A 22,499-nucleotide genomic window follows, 5' to 3' on the forward strand; every position below is an offset into this window, starting at 1 on the left:
CTGAATTCAACCACCAAGCATTTTTGAGGTCAACATAGGCCAAATGGTCAACATAGGCCAAATTTCTAAAATCCTCAATTTTCATCCAATTGACTTGAAATTTGAAAAGGACTTGCATATCTCGTCACTGAATTCAACCACAAATTATATTTTAGGTGAACATAGGTCAAAAGGTCAACATAGGCCAAATTTCTAAAATCCTCAATTTTCATCCAATTGACTTGAAATTTGAAGAGGACTAGCATATCTCGTCACTGAATTCAACCACCTAGTATATTTGAGGTCAACATCGGAAGGTCAACATATGCCACATTTCTAAAATCCTATAATTTTCATCTAATTGATGTGAAATTTGAAGAGGACTTGCATATCTGGTTACTGAATTCAACCACCAAGTATTTTTGAGGTCACCATAGGCCAAAAGGTCAACATAGGCCAAATTTCTAAAATCCTCAATTTTCATCCAATTGACATGAAATTTGAAGAGGACTTGCATATCTGGTCACTGAATTCAACCACCAAGTATTTTTGAGGTCACCATAGGCCATCATGTCACATTGAAAACTTTTGGGGGAGGGCGTATTTTGCAAGTATCGTGCTACGCATGACGTTTTCTTGTTACTTGCAAAATCGAAGATTTTTCAAGTATATTGGTCGGTTGTGTTTGTGACTGTCTGTCTGTCACCGGCCTACAGGTCACAATTTTCAACCAAACTTCACCAAGTGGTAGAGTTGGTCAAATGCCAGAAGCCTATTGTTTTTGGGGTCAATAGGTCAAAAGGTCAACATAGGCCAAAGGTCACCAACTTTGCTAAATTTCTAAAATCCTCAATTTTCATCCGATTGACTTGAAATATGAAGACCACTTGCATATCTGGTCATTGAATTCAACCACCAAGAATTTTTAGATCAACATAGGCCAAATGGTCAACATAGGCCAAATTTCTAAAATCCTCAATTTTCATCCAATTGACTTGAAATTTGGAGAGGACTTGCACATCTTGTCACTGAATTCAACCACCAAGTATTCTTGAGGTCAACATAGGCCAAATGGTCAACATAGGCCAAATTTCTAAAATCCTCAAATTTCATCCAATTGACTTGAAATTTGAAAAGGACTTGCATATCTCATCACTGAATTCAACCACTAATTATATTTTAGGTGAACATAGGCCAAAAGGTCAACATAGGCCAAATTTCTAAAATCCTCAATTTTCATCCAATTGACTTGAAATTTGAAGAGGACTTGCATATCTGGTCACTGAATTCAACCACCAAGTATTATTGGTCAACTTAGGCCAAAAGGTCAACATAGGCCAAATTTCTAAAATCCTCAATTTTCATCCAATTGACTTGAAATTTGAAGAGGACTTGCATATCTGGTCACTGACTTCAACCACCAAGTGTTCTTGAGGTCAACATAGGCCAAAAGGTCAACATGGGCCAAATTTCTAAAATCGTCACTTTTCATCCTGTTGACCCGAGCTTTGATCAAGATTGTAAATTTAAATCTTCATGAAATGGACAATTTGCTGTATCAATGGTAAACTTTTGGGGGAGGGCGTATTTTGCAAGTATCGTGCTACGCATGACGTTTTCTTGTTTGTTTGTTTGTTTGTCACCGGCCTACAGGTCACAATTTTCAACCGATCTTCACCAAACTTCACCAAGTGGTAGAGTTGGTCAAATGCCAGAAGCCTATTGTTTTTGCGGTCAATAGGTCAAAAGGTCAACATAGGCCAAAGGTCACCAACTTTGCTAAATTTCTAAAATCCTCAATTTTCATCCGATTGACTTGAAATTTGAAGACCACTTGCATATCTGGTCATTGAATTCAACCACCAAGAATTTTTGAGGTCAACATAGGCCAAATGGTCAACATAGGCCAAATTTCTAAAATCCTCAATTTTCATCCAATTGACTTGAAATTTGGAGAGGACTTGCATTGAATTCAACCACCAAGTATTCTTGAGGTCAACATAGGCCAAATGGTCAACATAGGCCAAATTTCTAAAATCCTCAATTTTCATCCAATTGACTTGAAATTTGAAAAGGACTTCCATATCTCATCACTGAATTCAACCACAAATTATATTTTAGGTGAACATAGGTCAAAAGGTCAACATAGGCCAAATTTCTAAAATCCTCAATTTTCATCCAATTGACTTGAAATTTGAAGAGGACTTGCATATCTGGTCAGTGAATTCAACCACCAAGTATCTTTGAGGTCAACATAGGCCAAAAGGTCAACATAGGCCAAATTTCTAAAATCCTCAATTTTCATCCAATTGACTTGAAATTTGAAGAGGACTTGCATATCTGGTCACTGAATTCAACCACCAAGTATTTTTGAGGTCACCATAGGCCATCATGTCACATTGAAAACTTTTGGGGGAGGGCGGATTTTGCAAGTATCGTGCTACGCATGACGTTTTCTTGTTACTTGCAAAATCGAAGATTTTTCAAGTATATTGGTCGGTTGTGTTTGTGACTGTCTGTCTGTTTGTTTGTTTGCTTGTTACTTGCAAAATCGAAGATTTTTCAAGTATATTGGTCGGTTGTGTTTGTGACTCTGTCTGTCTGTTTGTTTGTTTGCTTGTTACTTGCAAAATCGAAGATTTTTCAAGTATATTGGTCGGTTGTGTTTGTGACTCTATCTGTTTGTTACTTGCAAAATCGAAGATTTTTCAAGTACTGTATATTGGTCGGTTGTGTTTGTGACTCTGTCTGTTTGTTTGCTTGTTTGTTTGTTTGTTTGTCACCGGCCTACAGGTCACAATTTTCAACCGATCTTCACCAAACTTCACCAAGTGGTAGAGTTGGTCAAATGCCAGAAGCCTATTGTTTTTGGGGTTAATAGGTCAAAAGGTCAACATAGGCCAAAGGTCACCAACTTTGCTAAATTTCTAAAATCCTCAATTTTCATCCGATTGACTTGAAATTTGAAGACCACTTGCATATCTGGTCATTGAATTCAACCACCAAGAATTTTTGAGGTCAACATAGGCCAAATGGTCAACATAGGCCAAATTTCTAAAATCCTCAATTTTCATCCAATTGACTTGAAATTTGGAGAGGACTTGCATTGAATTCAACCACCAAGTATTCTTGAGGTCAACATAGGCCAAATGGTCAACATAGGCCAAATTTCTAAAATCCTCAATTTTCATCCAATTGACTTGAAATTTGAAAAGGACTTGCATATCTCGTCACTGAATTCAACCACAAATTATATTTTAGGTGAACATAGGTCAAAAGGTCAACATAGGCCAAATTTCTAAAATCCTCAATTTTCATCCAATTGACTTGAAATTTGAAGAGGACTTGCATATCTGGTCAGTGAATTCAACCACCAAGTATCTTTGAGGTCAACATAGGCCAAAAGATCAACATAAGCCAAATTTCTAAAATCCTCAATTTTCATCCAATTGACATGAAATTTGAAGAGGACTTGCATATCTGGTCACTGACTTCAACCACCAAGTATTTTTGAGGTCACCATAGGCCATCATGTCACATTGAAAACTTTTGGGGGAGGGCGTATTTTGCAAGTATCGTGCTACGCATGACGTTTTCTTGTTTGTTTGTTTGTTTGTTTGTTTGTCACCGGCCTACAGGTCACAATTTTCAACCGATCTTCACCAAACTTCACCAAGTGGTAGAGTTGGTCAAATGCCAGAAGCCTATTGTTTTGGGGTCAATAGGTCAAAAGGTCAACATAGCCCAAAGGTCACCAACTTTGCTAAATTTCTAAAATCCTCAATTTTCATCCGATTGACTTGAAATTTGAAGACCACTTGCATATCTGGTCATTGAATTCAACCACCAAGAATTTTTAGGTCAACATAGGCCAAATGGTCAACATAGGCCAAATTTCTAAAATCCTCAATTTTCATCCAATTGACTTGAAATTTGGAGAGGACTTGCACATCTTGTCACTGAATTCAAACACCAAGTATTCTTGAGGTCAACATAGGCCAAATGGTCAACATAGGCCAAATTTCTAAAATCCTCAAATTTCATCCAATTGACTTGAAATTTGAAAAGGACTTGCATATCTCATCACTGAATTCAACCACTAATTATATTTTAGGTGAACATAGGCCAAAAGGTCAACATAGGCCAAATTTCTAAAATCCTCAATTTTCATCCAATTGACTTGAAATTTGAAGACCACTTGCATATCTGGTCACTGAATTCAACCACCAAGTATTTTTGAGGTCAACATAGGCCAAATGGTCAACATAGGCCAAATGGTCAACATAGGCCAAATTTCTAAAATCCTCAATTTTCATCCAATTGACTTGAAATTTGAAGAGGACTTGCATATCTGGTCACTGACTTCAACCACCAAGTGTTCTTGAGGTCAACATGGGCCAAATTTCTAAAATCGTCACTTTTCATCCTGTTGACCCGAGCTTTGATCAAGATTGTAAATTTAAATCTTCATGAAATGGACAATTTGCTGTATCAATGGTAAACTTTTGGGGGAGGGCGTATTTTGCAAGTATCGTGCTACGCATGACGTTTTCTTGTTACATGCAAAATCGAAGATTTTACAATTATATTGGTCGGTTGTGTTTGTGACTCTGTCTGTTTGTTTGTTTGCTTGTTTGTTTGTCACCGGCCTACAGGTCACAATTTTCAACCGATCTTCACCAAACTTCACCAAGTGGTAGAGTTGGTCAAATGCCAGAAGCCTATTGTTTTTGGGGTCAATAGGTCAAAAGGTCAACATAGGCCAAAGGTCACCAACTTTGCTAAATTTCTAAAATCCTCAATTTTCATCCGATTGACTTGAAATTTGAAGAGGACTTGCATATCTGGTCACTGAATTCAACCACCAAGTATTTTTGAGGTCACCATAGGCCATCATGTCACATTGAAAACTTTTGGGGGAGGGCGTATTTTGCAAGTATCGTGCTACGCATGACGTTTTCTTGTTACTTGCAAAATCGAAGATTTTTCAAGTATATTGGTCGGTTGTGTTTGTGACTATCTGTTTGTTTGTTTGTTTGTTTGGTTGTTTGTCACCGGCCTACAGGTCACAATTTTCAACCGATCTTCACCAAACTTCACCAAGTGGTAGAGTTGGTCAAATGCCAGAAGCCTATTGTTTTTGGGGTCAATAGGTCAAAAGGTCAACATAGGCCAAAGGTCACCAACTTTGCTAAATTTCTAAAATCCTCAATTTTCATCCAATTGACTTGAAATTTGAAGACCACCTGCATATCTGGTCACTGAATTCAACCACCAAGCATTTTTGAGGTCAACATAGGCCAAATGGTCAACATAGGCCAAATTTCTAAAATCCTCAATTTTCATCCAATTGACTTCAAATTTGAAAAGGACTTGCATATCTCGTCACTGAATTCAACCACAAATTATATTTTAGGTGAACATAGGTCAAAAGGTCAACATAGGCCAAATTTCTAAAATCCTCAATTTTCATCCAATTGACTTGAAATTTGAAGAGGACTTGCATATCTCGTCACTGAATTCAACCACCAAGTATTTTTGAGGTCACCATAGGCCAAAAGGTCAACATAGGCCATCATGTATCATTGGAAAACTTTTGGGGGAGGGTGGATTTTGCAAGTATCGTGCTACGCATGACGTTTTCTTGTTACTTGCAAAATCGAAGATTTTTCAAGTATATTGGTCGGTTGTGTTTGTGACTGTCTTTCTGTTTGTTTGTTTGCTTGTTTGTTTGTTTGTCACCGGCCTACAGGTCACAATTTTCAACCAAACTTCACCAAGTGGTAGAGTTGGTCAAATGCCAGAAGCCTATTGTTTTGGGGTCAATAGGTCAAAAGGTCAACATAGGCCAAAGGTCACCAACTTTGCTAAATTTCTAAAATCCTCAATTTTCATCCGATTGACTTGAAATTTGAAGACCACTTGCATATCTGGTCAATGAATTCAACCACCAAGAATTTTTGAGGTCAACATAGGCCAAATGGTCAACATAGGCCAAATTTCTAAAATCCTCAATTTTCATCCAATTGACTTGAAATTTGGAGAGGACTTGCACATCTGGTCACTGAATTCAACCACCAAGTATTTTTGAGGTCAAAATAGGCCAAATGGTCAACATAGGCCAAATTTCTAAAATCCTCAAATTTCATCCAATTGACTTGAAATTTGAAAAGGACTTGCATATCTCGTCACTGAATTCAACCACTAATTATATTTTAGATGAACATAGGCCAAAAGGTCAACATAGGCCAAATTTCTAAAATCCTCAATTTTCATCCAATTGACTTGAAATTTGAAGAGGACTTGCATATCTGGTCACTGAATTCAACCACCAAGTATTCTTGGTCAACTTAGGCCAAAAGGTCAACATAGGCCAAATTTCTAAAATCCTCAATTTTCATCCAATTGACTTGAAATTTGAAGAGGACTTGCATATCTGGTCACTGACTTCAACCACCAAGTGTTCTTGAGGTCAACATAGGCCAAAAGGTCAACATGGGCCAAATTTCTAAAATCGTCACTTTTCATCCTGTTGACCCGAGCTTTGATCAAGATTGTAAATTTAAATCTTCATGAAATGGACAATTTGCTGTATCAATGGTAAACTTTTGGGGGAGGGCGTATTTTGCAAGTATCGTGCTATGCATGACGTTTTCTTGTTTTTGTTTGTTTGTTTGTTTGTCACCAGCCTACAGGTCACAATTTTCAACCGATCTTCACCAAACTTCACCAAATGGTAGAGTTGGTCAAATGCCAGAAGCCTATTGTTTTGGGGTCAATAGGTCAAAAGGTCAACATAGGCCAAAGGTCACCAAATTTGCTAAATTTCTAAAATCCCCAATTTTCATCCGATTGACTTGACATTTGAAGACCTCTTGCATATCTGGTCACTGAATTCAACCACTAAGTAATTTTGAGGTCAACATAGGCCAAATGGTCAACATAGGCCAAATTTCTAAAATTCTCAATTTTCATCCAATTGACTTGAAATTTGGAGAGGACTTGCATTGAATTCAACCACCAAGTATTCTTGAGGTCAACATAGGCCAAATGGTCAACATAGGCCAAATTTCTAAAATCCTCAATTTTCATCCAATTGACTTGAAATTTGAAGAGGACTTGCATATCTGGTCACTGAATTCAACCACCAAGTATTTTTGAGGTCACCATAGGCCATCATGTCACATTGAAAACTTTTGGGGGAGGGCGTATTTTGCAAGTATCGTGCTACGCATGACGTTTTCTTGTTTGCTTGTTTGTTTGTTTGTTTGTCACCGGCCTACAGGTCACAATTTTCAACCGATCTTCACCAAACCTCACCAAATGGTAGAGTTGGTCAAATGCCAGAAGCCTATTGTTTTTAGGGTCAATAGGTCAAAAGGTCAACATAGGCCAAAGGTCACCAAATTTGCTAAATTTCTAAAATCCCCAATTTTCATCCGATTGACTTGACATTTGAAGACCACTTGCATATCTGGTCACTGAATTCAACCACTAAGTAATTTTGAGGTCAACATAGGCCAAATGGTCAACATAGGCCAAATTTCTAAAATTCTCAATTTTCATCCAATTGACTTGAAATTTGGAGAGGACTTGCATTGAATTCAGCCACCAAGTATTCTTGAGGTCAACATAGGCCAAATGGTCAACATAGGCCAAATTTCTAAAATCCTCAATTTTCATCCAATTGACTTGAAATTTGAAAAGGACTTGCATATCTCGTCACTGAATTCAACCACAAATTATATTTTAGGTGAACATAGGTCAAAAGGTCAACATAGGCCAAATTTCTAAAATCCTCAATTTTCATCCAATTGACATGAAATTTGAAGAGGACTTGTATATCTGGTCACTGAATTCAACCACCAAGTATTTTTGAGGTCACCATAGGCCATCATGTCACATTGAAAACTTTTGGGGGAGGGCGTATTTTGCAAGTATCGTGCGTGCTACGCATGACGTTTTCTTGTTTTCCTCTTTCTGGAACTGAGTATTACAAATCAACAAATCAGCTCCATCTGCAAACTCCAAAATCCTTTCACCTTCTCCATTTCTCACACCATATCCGTAACCCCCATGAACTCCGTCAAAACCATCCATACTCCTTCCCACATGTCCATTGAGGTCTCCTCCTACCACAACAACTTCCTCATCTTTCACGTTTTCCATCAGCTTCTCTATCGCACACCAGAACTTGTCCTTCTCTTCATCGTTTCGACCAACCTGCGGAGCATATCCCGAGATGACGTTCACCAAGAGCTTTCCAATCATCATTTTCACCATCATCAACCTATCACTCACTCTAGTCACACTCACCACACTGTCTACAAACTCCTCAGAAAACAGGACACCAACACCATTCACGCCCTCCAGGCACCCTTGCCACATAAACTTGTATTTCTGTCCCTGCCTACCCTTCACCATTCTCACACCACTTCCCTTACATCTCGTCTCTTGCACACAACATATGTCCACTCTTCTTCTGACCAATACTTCCACCACTTCTCCTGATCTCCCTGTCATTGTCCCTACATTCCATGTCCCAAACCTCAGAAACCGATCTCCACTTCGGGCTGTACCCTGCCCATACGTTGTTGTAACTGTCATGGTTCTCTTTTTGAGGCAATGTTTTTATGGCCGGATGCCCTTCCTGACGCCAACCCTCTTAGTCGTCTCTTACGACACGCAGGGATACGGTGTACCTATTCTAATCCAGGGTTACACACTGGGAAACGTTTAAAACATGGAAATTCTGGGGGGCGGGGGGGGGGGGGGGGAGGGCGGCGTCAACAATCACGGCTGCGGTTTAAACATATTTAAATAATATTTAAACAAAACCATGAAAAACAATCTGGGAAAAGTCTCTAAGTGAGAACGTGGATTTGAGAAAGCAAGGAGCAGAGGTGGAAGAAAAACGAGATATAGGGGGCGGGGCACAAGTCGAGACGAGGAGGAGAACGAACAAGCACGTGTCCGGGAGGAGAGAAAGAATGAATATGGGGGAAAAAAATTTGTTTGTTTATTTGTTTGTTCTGTTTTCAAAACGCTGGACAAAGAGTAAGATGTTCGTGAGGGGTAGGGGGGAGAAAAGAAAATCAAAGAAACAAGCAAATACTATGAAGGAAAGAACCCATGTTCACAAAACACTGGCAGGGGGCGGGGGGGTGGGAGGGAGCCCGGAGAGACCAAGCCGCGCACGAGGCGCACGAGGCGCGAACAAGAAAACGACTAATTACACACAAATTTGCAACAACTACAAAACCAAAACCGAATGGAAACACAATAACACATACACAACAAAATACCCAGCGGAAATTTGACAAAGAAACGAACGGGAAAACACTCAAACTTGGATGCCGTGGAGAGATCGAAGCAAGCCTCGTCGCTCGAGGGACCGGAAGTCAAGGGACCGAAAATGCCACTATTCTCCCCAAAGTAATATTAGACAGGTTACAGAGAGTAGTATGTGTACATCTGATCATTATGGAATCGAAGGCTGGGCCAATCTGCGGAAACTACTTGTAATTTTGACATGCACATATGGATTCGTGCAAGTGGTTTAACTGCTGATTCCTGCCTCGGGGAGGGGGGTAAGGACACCATATTCTGCTCCCTACAGGATGGATATTCCTAGTTATGAACATTTTTTAAATGTGTCTGAGCCATGTGAAAGAGCTTGTACTCACATCACATGTAGGGTAAAGGCAACAAGAGGCACAACATATCCTCCCTCCCACCTCGCCCAGGAGTCGATAAAATGCTACATTGGATTATTGTGGCGTTGACGTCACACTGCCGTGATTGGGCAGCTGACATCCACCTGTGTTAAAAGTTTCTTGTATCTCCTTGCAAGTGTACTTTTACAATTCTTGTTAACAATGTTGTGTGTATTTTAGCATGGAAGAGCCTGTCTTGGCTCAGTAAGGCTAATGTCGCTCTACGTCGGCAGACAGGTCCAATGAAGGGTTAACGCTCAAAACGGCAGCTTCTCTTTGCTTCCCATGGTGGTTAGCTTAGCATACTTTGATCAATGCTATGTTGCTTCCATCCATTGCTCTCATGTTTATTTTGGATTTTTATCTTGTATTGAGATGAGCAGTACACACACTAACAATTCCAAAAAAACATTCGCATGGATCCCGAGTTCAAGTTAATATCCTGATATTACTGAGGTTTGGTCTGTTTGGTGTTCCCAATTGAGAACGTAGCTCATCCTGTAATTCCACATTTCAATTCCAGACACTATTGATTTGTCTATTGCCATCTCCTAATTCCCCAGTCCAGCATGATATGTACACATTCCTTCCATGACTCTTAAATAAGGTTCTCCACAACTTAAGTAGCAGCATTCATTATGAGAATCGATGAACGTTGGTTGTGGCATAACGGCAGGTGGTGTATTCGCATGAAGTTCATGGAATGGGATGATCCCTTACTTTGGTATCCCCATTGTACATGGTGATTTCTTTTTAATACATTTCAGACAAACAGACACGTGAACTGACTTCCCAAATTCACTTCAGCGGGTGATTCCAGAAATGGATACACAACTTTCCAATTGATCCAAAAAATTGAACTTTGACAGGTAAATTCCACATTGTGCTCCTTTTTGAGAACTTGGAGACCTTGCTTGCTGGCTCAGGTAATTCAATTAAAAGTTCATTCTAAAAGTCAAGAGTTCAAAACCTTACGAGGCACAAAGGGAAGACGCCACGGGTCTTGATAGATTCGTTAACCGATCTTTTTGCAAACAAGTTCCATACATCCATCAAACCTATTTATTTGTGTTGAAGTACAGGTAAAAAAAGATGGAAACACCTGGGCAAATGAGGAACATCAAGCAATGGCTTCCACACAGGTGTGGCCCATGTGTTAATTAAGCAAATAACATCCCAGCATGTTTTGGGTCATGTATAAAAATGCTGCACACAGGCATGGTTGCTTACACTTGTGGCTGGAATAGCTTCAAGAGGACACCTCCCCAATGCCCCCATCCACAGAGCACGTGTGGTCACCCAATGGTTTGATGAGCATGACACTGATGTTATCCATATGTCATGGCTTTCTCAGTCACCAGATCTGAACCCAATGAAGCATTTCTGGGATATTCTGGGACAATGTCTGAGACAGCGTTTTCCACCTCCATCAAACAGGTGTGAGTCGATTGACTTTCTCGTGAAAGAATGCTGCCGCATTCCTCCTGCGGAATTCCAGACACTGGAAAACTCTATGCCATGGCGCATACAGGCCGTACTGGCCGCATGTCGTGGCCCAATGCCCTATTAATTGACTTTACATTGGCGTTTCCATTTTTTGACCATTACCTGTACATTCACTTTGTGGAAGGTTATACTCCATCCCATATTGTGTTGTGGAAGCACAGGGGTGCAGGACTGTATGTGCTTACTCTATTGTTAGATGTTTTAGTTTCAAGTTAAGTGCTTGTTCTGTTTGGTAGGGTACATGCTTTGGTCTGTCATCACACCCGAACACTCCTGCATTTAGTCCTTCTGTGAATCAGTGAGGAGATAGTGGCAGGGTGGCCTAGAGGTATGCACACTCACCCCAAAGCTATCTTGCCCGAGTTTGCATCTCAACCAGCTATAAACTGTCATCCCGGTAATTCAAAGGCACAGTGATTCATCAAGGTGTGTGCTGTCACAGTTGTGTGCTGCAACTACTTAATCGAGCTGCAGGGCTAGGTTTGTGCAAGTCTTGAGCCAAAAACATCCCCCGGCCAACCCCACAAGAACGTGGGAATAATGATGGCCTTATGGCCGTTAAAAGAAGAGGAAGCAAATCAATGAGGGATTGGAGTCCTGGGATGAATCGTCATCGCCTCAGAAAAGCTTTTGTTCTCGGATTGTTACTCTGTATACCAGAGGTATTACAGTAATACAAAATTACAATTGCATCAGCACATGCATAGTTTGTCGGTGCTGCAGAAGCAGCATCCTTGAGCAAGAGTTATGTTATGCTGGGTGGTTTACCATTGCCTTCCCAGCAGTTGTTAGGGAAATAATTTGGAACTTAGCCATGGTGCCGGTGATAGCTCGTCTGCTCTTCGCAAAAGACACCATCGGGTCTACCTTCTATCAACTAATGCCGGCAGACGGTATGCCCATTTAACGCCCACCGATGGACAACACTCATTGATGAATCACCCTGTCTATAAAACAATGGGATAATAGTTTATAGCTGGGTCAGCATTCAAACCCAGGCTAGACAGCTTAGAGGCGAGTGTGCGTACCTCTTGGCCATCCTGCCAGCCCAATGCAAAGAACTGGCTTTCATGGGAAACCCTGCTTAGACGCCAGACACAAAGAAAAATCATTAGACATAACTAGCAGAGTACCCGCCCTACGAGCGACCCTATGGCGATCTTGTTCCAACACATTTTTCTGCCATAGGATATTTTCTGCTGACACAACTGCTTTGATTTGGATTTCTTGATGATTTTTTTTGGTAATATTTCTCTTGCTGATTTCTGTTCAACTTAGGTGGTCTTGGTTTTTGAGGGATCTCAATTTTCCAGAAAAAAAAACATCAACTGTCACCCTAGCTAACAATACCCATGACCAACCCACCCTCCCCTCTTCCTCCCCTCCTCCACCCCACCCCACCCTCCCTTCATCCCCCCTCCCCCACCCCACTCCTCCACCCCTCACATTCCCCCATCAACCATCACCCTAGCTAACAATACCCATGACCACACCACACCCCTATCCCCCACTCCAACTCACCCCAACAATCTCCCATCGGTCACCCTACGTGACATTACGCGGTCACCCTACCTAACAAAACCCATAACAACCCCACAGCCCTCCCCCACTCCACCTTCCCCCCACAATCCCTTTTCAACCGTCACCCTAGCTAACAATACCCATGACCACCTTAACCCGCCTCCCTCACAATCCTCCATCAACCATCATCCTAGATAACAATATCCACGACAACCTCACAGCCCTCCCCCACTCCACCATCCACTCCACCATCCACTCCACAATCCCCTATCAACCGTCACGCTAGATAACAATACCCACTACCACCCCACACCCCCCCTTCATCATCCACAATCAGTATCAGAATCCGAGCTCGAAATGCACCGTTTCTCTATGTACCATCGCCGGAAGGATCATGGTGAGTTCATAATCTGACATCACTGGCAATCCCGAAAATCGACAGTCTCCGGTTTTTTTTTGGAAATTTGTGATTTCCCAAAAAAAAAAAAAAAAAATTCCCTTCAAATTAGACTGTGATTAATGATCACCAATGATTTTGAGAAAAAAATATTGGGTTCCCCTTTTAGGGTCTTTTGGGTATTTTCATTAATTGGGTTTTTTTTGGACTTGCACTTTTTTGGGGACTTTTTGTGGACTTTTTGGGGACGCTGCCCACTGTGCATAACGCTGCCCAGTGCCCACTGTGCATAATATAACGCTAGGTTTGTGCATAATATAACGCTGTTCAATAAAACAGCTTATTAGCAAAGTTTAATAAAAAGGATTTAGAAGTAAATTGAGATGCTGCAAGCAGAAATGTAAGTCATCGTTAATTCTGCCAACAAAGTGTGGTGACTATGTATGAAGCACTGAGAGAAGAAAGGAGAGTAGAAAGGAGAGTAGAGCAGAAACGTAGAGCCAAAGACAGACACTGCCAATTTATTTATTTATATATTTTTATATATATATATATATATACACATACAGTTTGCCAGGCCATGCTCGGTGAGCTAAAGTTCACAAAAGCCTCGCTCTGTTCTTGTCTCCCTATTGTGTGATGAGTCTTCTGGGTGCACTGTTATGTTCTAGATAAGTAAGGATTATAAGCTAGGTAGTTCGGGACAGGCCTGCCCTTTGCCTCTGTGCTTTGTCCATCTTTTGATCCCTTGTACATTATTGATTGCTAGTCCTTTTTTTGAATGCTTGCACCATTTTGATTGCTTTGAACTGCACCGTATGTTCCCCCGAGGCCCCATCTTGTGAAATAAACCTCTTATTGTTGAACTGTTCTTACGATCTGTCTGTGCCTGTCCTTTCTTCCGATAACCTAGCACAGTCTGCATGTGGTGTTAGCCTGGGAGGTTTTATTCTCCATCTAATTGGCTCAAGACTAAGTCAGATGTGTACTGGCAGTTTTCGCTCGGCTGCATATAATTAAGGTTTAAAAGAGAAGAGCAGTACATATCTAGGGTGCAAGATGCGGTTGGAAAACCCCGTGACCCACAGGTAAACGGTTGGACGGAGAACCTGGGGGATCCTGGTAGAATAATTGGCACTCACAGTTGATTATCAAGCCGCCTGGACACGGAGTTATCGGTGGTCTGAGGTCCGGTAGTTTGGAAGGAACCTAGGTAGGCACCCCCACCTCCCCTCATAGTAGGTCCCAAAACCCGTGACCGTAACAATAAAAATTACGAATCTGATGGTCAGCTGGGTCTGGTTTCAGGAAACGTGTACACCCACTCTGTACAGGAGCGGCAGGAAGGGTCATGTTATTATCCTCTCTGGGGTATATAGATTATAGTAGATATAGGTTTAGGCCTAAAGAACATCAGGGGCTACCAAGTGTTCAGTTACCAAGTTTATGGTACACCCCGGGTATCTTGCCTTTCAGGTTAGTGTTATTTCAGGCAATGAAAAAAATTAATACCTCACTGCTCAGCTTACATTCTCTATTCTGTCTCAATAACCTTGTGCCGTGTCTGTCCCGTGTTCCCATGTGAATGAATAAGGTTAGATAGATAAGATTCATTGTGATTCCGAACAGGGGATTCTTCTTATATCTGTTACCTCAGTTTTGTTGTGTGTGTGTGTGTGTGTGTGTGTGTGTGTGTGTGTGTGTGTGTGTGTGTGTGTGTGTGTGTGTGTGTGTGTGCGCGCGCACGCGCGTCTGTCTGTCTCTGTGTCTGTCTCTGTATCTGTCTCTGTCTCTGTATCTGTCTTCCACCCTCTCACCCCACTTTCTCTGTGGTCATAAGCCTTTTGTTCATAAAAAGCTGTACGTGGTCATTCAACGTACGGGACTTTTCCATTTAGCGTGAGTGAATTGGCTTTAAAAATCCAGTAACGGGCCGATTGGGAAACGCGCATTGTGGATACTAGGGCATGCCCGTACTATATATATATCTAAAATTATATCCCCCCCCCCTATTTACATGAAATGGTTTGGTCCAAAGCGAACGGCTTGCGAGTGGTGACAATCCCCCCCCTCTATTTACATGCAATGGTTCGGTCCAAAGCGAACGGCTTCCGGAGTTTGGTAAAGAAATCGCCATCGCGTACACAAACGCGCAGGAAAGCGAATGAATCGCAAATTCGTTTTTATTAGTTGTAAAACATAATGCCCAATTATTCAATTAGCGCCAACGTATTTTGGCTGTTTGCAATTTAATCGCAAGGCAAAGTAGAAAGAGAAGAGGGAAAAAAAGAAAAGCCTTGCCTTGCTGCAAACAGCTGCTGCAAACAACAACAACATGGAAGGCTGCACTGTCCGGAAGTTGGCATATCGCAGTTACGATTATTTTAGTGTTAATGGCCAATTATTCAATTAGCGCCAACGTATTTTGGCTGTTTGCAATTTAATCGCAAGGAAAAGTAGAAAGAGAAGAGGGAAAAAAAGAAAAGCCTTGCATTAACGCATTAACGCTTGCATTGCATTAACGGTTCGGCACACGTGATAGCTCGCTGCTCTCTGATTGGTTGAAGCGTTTTTTGGACATAGCTCGGTAGGTACTTGTCCGATTAATTACAAACCTTGAAAAGGCACATCCTCGGGTCCCCAGCAATATACCTGGCAAGTTTCAAGTATATCGGACCCGTGGTTGTCGAGAAACAGCGGTCACAGACAAACACACAGACACACAGACACACAGACACACAGACATACACACAGAGATTGCTGGAATTATAGATAGATAACGTGCATATGGGGTCGTTCAAAAATAACGCAACGCAATCTTTTGAGGGAGGCGCATACAAACTTCATTAAACCTTACTAATAATGTAACACCAGACCCAAACAAAACCAATGGAAATCTTACACAACAAAGGCAGTGTATAATCAGCAGAGGCATACAGGCATGTGGTTAGGCCGCCCAGGAAACAAGATAGCGACCATATTATTTGTCTCAGTACTATTATGGGTGGAGTCAAGCAACAGATGTGGGTGTGGTCCATCAGCTATCTGACCAATGGGTGCACATTTCAAAAAAACGACCAACAAGAACGCCAACAACAACAACAACAGCAACACAAAGCTCTTGTAGACCTGCGAAAAAGGGAATCCACTGTATTAGGAACATCAATTCGGATAGGCAATTGTCATGCTCAAGTTTATTATTTTGGCCTAAAATTACAGATATCAATCTTGTTCCAACTTTAATTTGTTCAATTATCTCCCAGCAACACTAAACAATTTTTCTCTCGAGAATATTTAAAATTCTTTTGCCTCAACTGCTTTTCCATCCAGTAAACATTAGTGAGCCGCTTCATAAGCAGGTGTGTGATAGGAACCATTGAAGCAAAATGCATTTTATAATGTCATTATTCTTCATGCAAAGACTGCATTCACCACCTAGACTCAATTATGTTTGTGTGTGTGTGTATAATATATAATGTTATGTGGAAAGTGGTGGGGGAGTGCTGGGATGGGGACCAGAGCTAGAATGTGTTCAGAATATCATGGACCGTGTGCTCAATTAGGTTAGATTTATGCCTGTACTAAGGATACGTTAAGGATAAGTTGTACATAATGTGTGCATTGAAGAGGTAGTGAGCGGCCATTATAGAGCAGTATAGGGTAGGGACGTTAATGTGTAAAAACACCTGCCTACAGGTGAGACCAGTGGAGGACTTGAGGAGAGTGTAACTGGAATATAAAGTGCAATGAGCATGGCTTTGGGTTCTATTTATCATCCCGTGCCATTTCCAAAACCTCATCTCAGGGTGTTACAGAAGTTTATCTTAGACATTCTATCATCAACATCCACAATTCAAAACAGGTAGACAATCCAAATCACTCAAAAAGGTTGAGCAAACTCGTTTGCTGTTCCCATCTGAACACAGCGCCAAAATGTTGGTCCAACGAAGGCCCGTAATACATAACCCAAAAGAATGGTGTGCCAATGGGGCAGTGAAGCAACTTGGGTTGCAATGAGCAATGTGTGCGCTTTAGTACAACTTACATATTGCCGTACGTTCTTTGTTCTGACCGCCTTGTACGAGGAGTAGGCTGGGTACAGGATGCCAAAAAACAATCTGAAAGGCAAATGTGAGATGCGGAAAAGATTTGCGAGAGCAAAGCAAAAATTGAACACACGCACACAAAATGGCACGAGTTCCCCAGCCCGTACCCGAGAGGTGTGACCCCAGAATAGCAGAATGGAAATTGGCCGAATTAAAGCCATTGACGGGAAGATGGTATTTCACGTCCAAAAGCTAATGGCTCAGGTAAAGTGACGGGCATGATTATTGGACAGGAGACATCCTCGTACCGATGCGGTGCCATGCCATGCCATCGGGTGTATCCGTTTGAGCAGTGCCGAGCAACCAGAGTTTATTATTCTGTCCGCACCTCCATTGCAAACGGCACGGGCCACGGTGTACGTGGCTGTTTGTACGTATGACATTTTTCACAAAATGACGGGAAATTTTAGTAAATAAGGGTACAATATGTGAATAAACATTGGCAGAATACAACCCTGTACGGTGCAGTGCCATTCTCACAGCTGATTTGCATTTGCTTACAGTAATCTAATAGCAAAAAATTAATGCAAACAATGAACATTAAATATTACACATCAAATCATGCTGTAAATTTAGCGTAAATTAAACGTGAACATGGCGAATCAGGAAGAAGGGGTAAGTACTCGTATGATGTCGTGAAGCCGGCTGACCACAAAGATGGAAACATGACTTATGGTGCTGTAAATCACAGGTGGGCGACCATTTAGTGTGGCTTGTTGGCTGGGTTTAAGGAGTCTCTACATCCTTGCTGAAGGTGTGGTTTAGGGGGAGGAGGGGGTAGGAGAGGTTAAGTACAACCACAACCACGGTCAGTGAGATACAGGATGAACGAGGTACAATTTACACGCAACATTTGTACGCCATTTTTGAGTCCGCACTGGTTCTGATCCACTGTAGTCTATACAGTCTAACACTGTTGTTAATTGTTAAGGCCTCAGCCTTGCTATTTTTGTGTCGTGGACTGTAGAGCAGTGCTATTCAGCTAGACTTACCGGACGACCCACTCGTCCTGGTATTTGGTAGCCGCGACCTCGTCATCTCCTCCAAGGGTTGAAAAAAAAAAAATAGACAAGAATGGGGATTTTGAAAAACCCTACTTTACTGAGAAAATACTGGGTTTATTCAAGTGGGTCTTTTTTTAACCCAGGTGATGAAAACTGGGCTCGGCCCAATAGTGCCAACCCAGACTACAGAAGTACCAAAAACGCTGGAACCTGGGCCATTTTTATTTCCTTTCTGCACACGTGTCAATTTGTGGACTAGTCTTACTCAGCGAACATCGTAGCTTGCTCTCGACGTTGATCAGACTGTTTCTGGCTTTAGTTTTGATCACTGCTAAGATTGAGAATGCAAATTCACATCGGTAAGTCGTTGGGAACATCACGAGTCACTTGTGTGACTAGTTAGCGCAGACAGCTCCGATCCCCCTCGGAAACCCACTCACGGACCTCATTGGGGTCACGACCCACCGTTTGAGGAACATTGCTGTCGAGCTGGGGTGGGGAACCTCCGGCCTCCGGGCCGTATATGGCCCGCGAGACCGTTTGATCCGGCCCGCGAGGCAATTCATCTATCTATAATTCCAGTAATCTCTCCTTTTCAAGGTTTTAAATTAATCGGACAAAGGGTAACCAAGTTATGGCCAAAAACGATTCAACCAATCAGAGAGAGCGAGCTTTCACGTGTTGTAACAGTCAACGAATGCCGAACGTGGCGAGCAGACGCTGCCTCGGACGGCACATTTGAGAACTTATTCATTTATTTGACGTTGGCAAAATATGTTGGTGCGAACAGAATAATTGCCATCAAATTAAAACTAATTTGCGATTAATCGTAACTGCGATATGCGACCTTCCGGACAGTCAAGTGATCGCGTGATCTCATGTCATCATTTCATTCAGTATATGCAAACATGGCGACTAACAAGAAAAGAAAGGTAGATGCGGAATGTCGCGCTTTCCAGGACATGAAAGGTTCCAGGACATGAAAAGTAAACAAAGGGAACTGAACATATTTGCCGTTTAATGTGGAACCAGCTGATGTGCCTGACAACCTACAACACAAAATCATTGAGCTGCAAAGCAATGCCGAGCTCAAAGCTAGGTACAACAACCTCCCTTTGCTCGAGTTCTACAAACTGTATGTACGTGCTGAGGATTTTCCCATTCTGAGGAGACATGCACTGAAGTTTGCATCACTGTTTGGGACGACCTATAGCTGTGAGCAGTTCTTTTCAAAACTGACTCTTGCAAAGACTCGGTTCCGCTCAAGACTGACTGACCCAAACCTGCGAAACCAGCTGCGAGTAGCATCATCATCACTACCACCTGACACCAAACGCCTCTCCAAAGAGAAACAGTTCCAGCCATCGCATTAGGTGAGTCCGATATATGTATTCAATAAATTAGCATGGCCCTCGAAGGATGTTCTAAAAATCGAAATGGCCCTCGACAGGAAAAAGGTTCCCCACCCCTGCTGTAGAGGATCATCAGAATTGAGTTGCATCATCCATCACTGCTAATAGCATGGTTACTAAACGTTTGAATACCTGAGATTAAAACTTTGTGGGTCTTGGTCTTGGCTCCTTCGGCATATAACAAAAAAAAACAAAAAAAAAATTGAAAAATAGATTTATGCTTCATCACAAAATTGGCCTTTAGTGATTGAAGGCATGCTTTTTACCATAAATAAATAAATGTGACAGGATATTAGGGGTGACTTCCTGAAATTTGGCATTTGAGTACTGGACTGCAAGTAGCCCATTACAACATTGTCACTCAGTCTTCAAAATAAATAACAAACCAAATTGCACCAACATGTTGGGGGTCTTCCTCCCAAGGCTTATCATGTGCGGTGGATCGTACCCAGAGACAGAACAAGCTGTGTGTCTAGAATCAGTACATGCAATGATGATAAAGTAGCAACAACAACAAATCTTCAGCAATTTCATCATCGTCAAATGCACATAAACAAATAAATCTTTTGATAAACTTTTGACAAGTACCGGTAATCATGTTAGATTATAACTTGTGCTAAAATAAAGTGATTAAAGGGATGAAAGATTTAATCGCTGCACCGGATTGAAAGGACAAAATAGTCATTGGGGTGGGGGGGAGGGGGGAATGGAAAGATCTTTTAAGTTGTGCTGGAGGTATCATTGGTAAAAATGGTAAACAATTTAGGCCCACCAGGGAAATTATATATATATAATAAACAGGAATCAAATTCCTGCGAGGGGCTTAGTGTGAAAAAATTCTGACTCAATGCGGGGCTCGAACCACAGACCTCCGTTGATAACACCTCAACAGCCCACTAGGCTATTGAGCCAGCCACAATGTCATCAGAACTTTTCCACACTTAACAAGGCGATGCACAGTCACGTGAAAAAGTCAGTACACCCCATGTAAAGTTTTGACTTTTTCAACATATTTCAACATACAGCTATTTGATCTTCATTTCAACAATATTGATAGATAAAGGTGATATAATATAACAAACATCATGAAACATTCACATTTTGTAGTCCATTGTATAATTTAAATAACATAAATGCAAATTTCGCATGTGGAAAAAGTAAGAACACCCTTTTTTTTGTTTGTTTTTTGTATACTGAATCGAGGCTCGTGAAAGAGCTAACATTTATTTCACAAACAAATCAACCAGACAAACAAAATATATAAAAAGAGGGAGCGGAAGACAAGACGGGGAGAGAAGGGGAAGCACACAAACATAACATTTGAGAGCAGGGAGAAGTGTGGGAGGGAGAGGGCTTGGGGGGAGGAGGCGTGGGAAGGGGGGGGGGGGGGGAGAGGTATAAAACACAAGGGGACCGAAATTAGCGGGGGTAGAAAAGATCAAGGTTTTGGATGGGGGAGGATAAGAGATGGTGGTGAACAGCTGTTTTAAAGACCTGGAGGGTGGAGTGGGATTGAGGAGAGTGAGGGAGTTTGTTCCAGAGGCAGGAGAAATGAGGAATGAAGGAGTGAAGGTGAGCAGAAAGTCTTGATTTTGGCAGTTTAACCATAAGAGGGTTGCAGGCAGATCTTGTGTGACCTGTAGGAATATTTGGGGGACAGAGCCCAGAGAGAGCTGGGGGGACCCTTATTAGACCCTTGGCTGCAATAGGTGGTATTACCCCCTTTGGTAGAAACAACCTCAAGTAGGCGTTTCTTATAACTGTCTACCAGTCTCTGACATCGACCGGGAGAAAATTTTGCCCACTCCTCCATGCAGAATTCTTTCAGCTGTGCGATGTTTGAGGGGTTTCTTGCATGCACAGCTCGTTTCAAAGTCCCCCCCCCCCCCCCCCCCCCCCCCCAACATCTTGATGGGATTTAGATCAGGGCTTTGACTTGGCCATTCCAGAACCCTCCATTTCTTTCTTTTCAGCCATTCCTTGGTGGATTTACTGGTATGTTTAGGGTCATTGTCATGTTGCAAGGTCCACCTTTGGTTGAGCTTCAATTTTCTGACAGATGGCCTCACAGACCACCTCAAGCACCCTCTGGTTCAATGAAGAATTCATAGTGGATTCTATGATGGTGAGCTGCCCAGGCCCTGATGCAGCAAAGCTGCTCCAAACCATAATATTTCCACCACCATGCTTTACAGTTGGTATCAGGTTCTTGTGGTCAAATGCTGTTTTTGGTTTTCGCCAAACATGTCTTCTGGTTCTGTGGCCAAATAGCTCCACCTTTGACTCATCTGTCCAGAGCACATTGTTCCAGAAGTGCTGGTCTTTGTCTCGGTGTTTATTGGCAAACTTTAGTCTTGCCCTGATGTTCTTTCTGAACAGCAAAGGTTTCCTCCTGGCACACCTCCCATGTAGATCAAATTTGTGCAGCCTCTTTCTAATGGTAGACTCGTGCACTTTGACATCAACAGTGGCAAGACCTACCTGTAGGTCCCGTGATGACATTCTGGGGTTCTTAGAGACTTCTTTCAGCATTTTGAGGTCTGCTCTCAGGCTGAACTTGCTGGGGTGGCCTGGCCTGAACAAGTTGGCAGTTGTTTGGAATCTTCTCCGCTTGTAGATGATCTTCCGGACAGTCGAATGATTGATTTCAAATTGTTTGGAGATCTTTTTAAATCCCATCCCAGACTCGTAGGCATCTATAACCTTCTTTCTGAAGGCCTCAGATAGTTCTTTTGATCGAGGCATGGTGACGCCGCACACTTCAACAACAAAGAGCAAACCAAACTAAATGTATAAGACATAAGACAGGTAAGAGAGGTTTATATAAGACAGGTTCCTCCAAGATCTTCTCTAACGAT

General features: G+C 41.9%; 1 protein-coding gene across 2 annotated transcripts in view; it reads right to left on the bottom strand.

Moving 5' to 3' along the window:
- Window positions 1–22,499, bottom strand: part of LOC137420683 (receptor expression-enhancing protein 1) — a 75,679-nt gene that overhangs the window by 48,377 nt on the left and 4,803 nt on the right. For both annotated transcript variants that reach the window (XM_068105947.2, XM_068105948.2), the window contains one exon: window positions 17,165–17,237. In XM_068105947.2, coding sequence (XP_067962048.1) covers window positions 17,165–17,237 — 73 coding nt within the window. The remainder of the gene's footprint in view (window positions 1–17,164; window positions 17,238–22,499) is intronic.

This window comes from Myxine glutinosa, chromosome 2 (assembly GCF_964187855.1).
Source record: "Myxine glutinosa chromosome 2, kmMyxGlut1.1, whole genome shotgun sequence".
NCBI classification, from domain to species: Eukaryota; Metazoa; Chordata; class Myxini; order Myxiniformes; family Myxinidae; genus Myxine; species Myxine glutinosa.